Raw genomic sequence first — 5,399 nt, 5'->3', positions numbered from 1 at the left:
TAATTAAGATTTAACTAAGAAAAGTATATCCATCTATCATCTATATATATGGAATCTTTATTCGATTGAATATTAAAAAGTTTTGATCTCCTTTTCTTTTTCAAGACTTCAATCACTATATATATATATATATATATATATATATATATATATATATATAGATGAAACATCAGAATAAATGCAACAATTCATTTTGCAAAACAGTAACACTCTTTAATAATTTTCCAACGAAGATGTCAGAAAATTTTCATATATAGTATTCATCAATGATGTCATAGATTCTGATTACAAAAGTACCATGCAATAAGGCTTAGTTAATAACGTACCATTAGAGCGTCGTCCTTGCTAACTCATCATAAACATTAATGAATTCCACCTAAAAAAAAAAAAAAACTCACCTTGCCGCAGCCATATTCTGTGCTAATTAATTACTTATACGTCATAAAATAATACTGAAGCATGTACCCTGAGAAAAGGGTAAATGTATTTTGAAAATTTAATGATCAATTTTAACTTTTAAGTTAAAGTAATAATCAACAAATTATAAATGAACAACGCATATAGCCATAGCTAGGTGAAAGTGGGGCCTACCTGCAAGGTAAAAAACATTAGGATAAAGTGAATTTTCTATAGGTAATATCATAAATAGTTTAAAAAAAAAAAAACTCAAGAAGAAAAGTTATAAGGGTGGTTGCGTGATAATTACTACCAAGGGTGACCCATGCATGTTGACTCATCTGAGTAATCACCTTCTTTTCTTGCTGTTATTACCAGATATTTAAATTATGCTACTAAGATGTTTTAAATTGCGATTATTTTGGTCGTTACCATGCATATTCTATAGTTACTATGATTTATTGTTGAATATTTATGCGAGTATTTAATATGCTGAGCAGGTTATTGCAAGCATAATAAAATTTTTTCCGATAGTTCAACATGAGCATAGTGTCTCACAAGTACAGTTCCTTTTTATAGGAAAAAAGATAGTAACCACTTTTGCTCATTTTAACCATAATAACGGGATAACGTATGGTTTCTATCTTGTGAGCAAATTAAAAAGCAGATATATGAATAAGATTTGGATAACATACATGAAATTGTATATTGAAATAAAATAAAATTACCCAGCCGACGTGAAAAATTGAAGGGGACCAAGCGAACTGATTTTCTCGTTGTGGGGTCGCAAGGAAAGTCCTCCATGGAGCTTTATAACAATTGTCACTACAAATTAACTAAATTCACTCCACTTCCTTTGCATTTGCATGCCTTTGCTTTTAGAGCTAAGAGGGTCTTCCTTAGCTTTGTGTCACAACTCATTTCAATTTTCTTCTTGTAAAAGACACTTTTACCCTCAAACTAAACAATGAGCATTACTGAACCAAATTACAGCAGCTCAGAAACCGAAAGCAGTAGTGCTTCAAACTCAACTGCAAAAACTGTAACCGCAACCGCAACGGAAACCGCAACTACTGTAACCGTAACTGCCAAGCGCATTCGAGATTCTTCTAACAAACACCCCGTGTACCGGGGTGTACGGATGAGGAATTGGGGGAAGTGGGTATCTGAAATCAGAGAGCCGCGCAAGAAGTCTCGTATATGGCTTGGAACATTCTCCACTCCGGAAATGGCCGCCAGGGCTCACGACGTCGCCGCCCTCAGCATAAAAGGCTCCGCCGCTATTCTTAACTTTCCCAACCTCGTACACTCCCTCCCCCGCCCCGCTTCCCTCGCCCCTCGCGACGTTCAAGCTGCGGCCGCAAAAGCCGCCAAAATGGTCAAATTCGATTCTCCGACGACGTCCTCGTCGTCGTTATCTTCGTCCTCGTCGGTGGAATTGTGCTCCGATGAGGAGGAGTTGAGCGAGATCATAGAGCTTCCCAGGCTGGAGAGTGGCGAGTTGGATAAGGAGTTCGTTTTCGCTGACTCCGTGGATGGGTGGATGTACCAGCCGCCGCCTTGGTTTTCGTCGGAGAGCATGGCGGCGGCGTCGACGGAGGAGGAGGACGTTGTTGAAGATGGTGTTGTAAGTGCTTCTGGAAGTTCGCTTTGGAATTATTATTATAATATTATTACTAATTAATATGTTCTTTTTTTTGGATTCTTGTTTAATTTGTTACTTGTGAGTGGCCTCTTTGTAATAATGTTTTCTTTTGTTTTGTTTTCCTTTTCTCTCCTCAGTTTAATTTGTACATGGTCTATGAATAAATTAAGAGGATAATTTGGTGGACGTTATAAGTTTGTTTGTTCCATTAAGAGATTGGAAACTCTCTCTATCTTCAACTTTCGATCATTTCAGTCATGACAGAGAGATAGAAGAAAATGAAATTTCTGGGAGCTGAATTTTGAGATCTTGAAAGTGTTTAATTATGATTAGCGTATATTCAACTACTAAAACAATTATTAATATAAAATATATGTTAAAATATAAAATATATATCAAAATAAATTGAATAATATATATATATACTTTTTGTGGCTAAATTTAGTATAGTAATAATAACATATTTGAAAAGCGTTTTCATCTAAATCACTGCTAATTCATTGTTCATCACCAGGTAATAATTGTACTCACGTATACCAATTAAATTGGTCCACTACAATAAAGTCTTTGTCTACGTTAATTTTCTCTTACTATATAAGGTACAGATTGTAATCGCTAAATCTTGAAAAGAAAAAAGAGAGTTTGGGAGTAATAAAATAATAAATATCGTTAGTGATGTCATGATAGTGGAAGTGATGATGATCACACGCTATGTTAATGTTAATGCTGGAATGGTGGCTTACGGTTGGCAAGGGGATATTTTGAGGTAAAAAAGAAAAAAAAAAGGAGAGAATAAGATTTGAAATCTGATGGTACCTTGGTCACCATTATATTGTTCTCTGAAATGTCACTGAAAATGCATGGTTGGAGAGAGAGATGTTAATGAAGACAATGACAAATAATTTTGATGAGATGATGAGAGAAGAGACGCACGCACAAGTCCGCAACATAATAGGGATTGGGATTTGCCCTATCATGGAGGACAAAACTTCCAGCTTTCTATTGAAAGCGCTACTTCCAAACACTTCAAACTTTCTTTTTTTGGAATTAATAATCATCAACTACTACTTAAACCGTATGTCTTGCTACTTCATTTTTTTGAAGGCAAAATGTAACTTGAAAGAGAAAATACAAGCTATTGATTCAACCAAACAGTAAATATGTGTTTATTTTTTACGATAAAAATGTTAAAAATTTAAATATTATATTCAATTTACATTTAAAAAAAATAATTATAATGTTATTTTTTATTTAACTTCACTATTTACCAAAACTTTTTTCTAATTAATTTTGCTCCACTCTCTAATCAGATAATACCATAAAAGGTAAGTATTGTCTGACATCATCCTGTTGCGAAATGACTATCATTATTTATTACGGTCTAATTTAGGTGTAAGTAAAATTTTAGAAGTATATCAGTCTTAAGAATTAAGTCAAAATTGAATTCTAAAATATCACACTTAAATATAACACAATTCAAACTAGATTTTTCAATTTTTTTTTAATCACATATATAGTATAAATAGAAGGCACCATTTCAGCCCCAAATATGCACAATCCTACCCTAAAATTTATCTCTTAAAAGGTATTCTACCACCATTTTATTTGACCATCGTCAAATTAGAAGTTCACCTCTTTTCACCTCTTAGGATTGACCCAATTAGGTATCACCTTTTCAATACTATTAAATGTTGTAGTAGTACTAAAATTATCTGTGTTTTGCTTCATCCATTCAATTCAAAAGTGATTTTAAAAGTAAAATATATACCGTACAGGACATATATGCTACTAGCAATTATTTTGAGTCCACTTTCATTCTCATAAACTACGAGGCACTTGGAATTAACAATTCATTTCGCGTCACCATAATTGAATTTATACATTATTTAATGATATCGAGTTTGAGATATTTTTGTTCTTCGCTCAGTGCCCGTTAATTATTGCGCGATTAAATTAAAATTAAATAAAATGAAAAGATATACCAATTGGAATATGAAATTCAGATAAAGTCGGTGCTCTGAAAATTCTGGACAGTTTTAGGTGCACATTATTTTAATTTACACTGAGCTATCAAAGAGATTGAAAAATCTGCCCTAGATAGACTTTAGATGCAATTATAACCACAGAAACAGCTTCCAATGAAAAAATGGTATGCTTTTCCAATTTGCTTTTTGAAGGGGGTATATTTTCCTATTTTTATACATGTTATAAAGAGGATTGTGGTAACATTAAAATGATAACTATTTTTGTTTGAAGTATATCTCATCTAAAGTGTTGTACCTGTATAGTTCTTCGGTTTTGATACTAGTGTGTGTACTACTCCAACGTTCAAATTAATATAATTCGCTTCAAAACAATTTAGGAAGCAAGTTGGGATCACTCTACCTTTTCCCTTTGATATACTCATGTAACTATTGAACGAGCTAAACCGAGAGACAGAGAGAGAAAGAAAGCGACAGAGCGGAGAATTGAAACAATATGAAAACTAAAGTTGTATATCCAGGTGCGTTAATACAAGAGTGATATATATATATATATATATATATATATATATATATATATATATATATATATATATATATATATATATATATATATATATATATATATATATATATATATATATATATAAATAAAGTAATGTGCTGTAACAGATTGCTAATAGTAGAATAACTAACTCTAGATATACTAGACAAACACCGAGTACCGTCAGATTTATCGTCGGTAAAAAAAAATTCGACAATAATTAACTTACTGTTAAATTTATCGTCAAAAACAATCAGACGGTATAAACTTCACCGATAAATATTTATCATCGGAAGTTTTTCGTCGTATTTAGTGGTAAATTGCTTGTTTAAAAAATCATTTAATTATTGGCGGATTTTTCCGACCGTATTGTTGGCGCTAAAATATACTGTTGTCCGCACTATTACTGTCAGATTATTCTCTCGGTAAATCTGACGGTAAATATAAATTAAAAAATGAAATAAATTATCAATTTTAATTTTTTATTTAAATTTATTTTTGATAAATTAATGATCAATTTCTATTATTTAAAATAAATAATACAATGTTCAAATAGATTAAAAGTTAAGTCCATCAAATAATTAAATACAATGAAATAATAAAGCGAAACACTAATAACTATATATTCAGGTAGTTCTCGTCGTCGTTGTCGTCAATCCTGTGGCCCTGAGCAGGCAACACAAAAGGCGGTGATGTTTGTGCAGGACCGCTACCCCAGCAAGGATGATGCCAGTGGCGCGTGTGTGAGGATCTCCTGATACATCTCTTGATAATTGTTCAGCTTTTGTGCCTGCTGGTGAAGGCTGCGTTAGAGCTCCTGCATCTGCAGCCT

General features: G+C 32.6%; 1 protein-coding gene across 1 annotated transcript; it reads left to right on the top strand.

The window, feature by feature from the left end:
* The first annotated feature begins 213 nt into the window (after positions 1-213).
* On the top strand, positions 214-2,227 carry LOC112716111 (ethylene-responsive transcription factor TINY). Its single transcript, XM_025767966.3, has one exon. It carries the CDS (start codon positions 1,364-1,366, stop codon positions 2,078-2,080), a length of 717 nt encoding a protein of 238 aa, XP_025623751.1. The 5' UTR covers positions 214-1,363; the 3' UTR covers positions 2,081-2,227.
* Positions 2,228-5,399: the final 3,172 nt, after the last annotated feature.

The sequence above is a fragment of the Arachis hypogaea genome, chromosome 10, assembly GCF_003086295.3.
Source record: "Arachis hypogaea cultivar Tifrunner chromosome 10, arahy.Tifrunner.gnm2.J5K5, whole genome shotgun sequence".
NCBI classification, from domain to species: Eukaryota; Viridiplantae; Streptophyta; class Magnoliopsida; order Fabales; family Fabaceae; genus Arachis; species Arachis hypogaea.
This window is presented reverse-complemented; position numbering and strand designations above follow the sequence as displayed.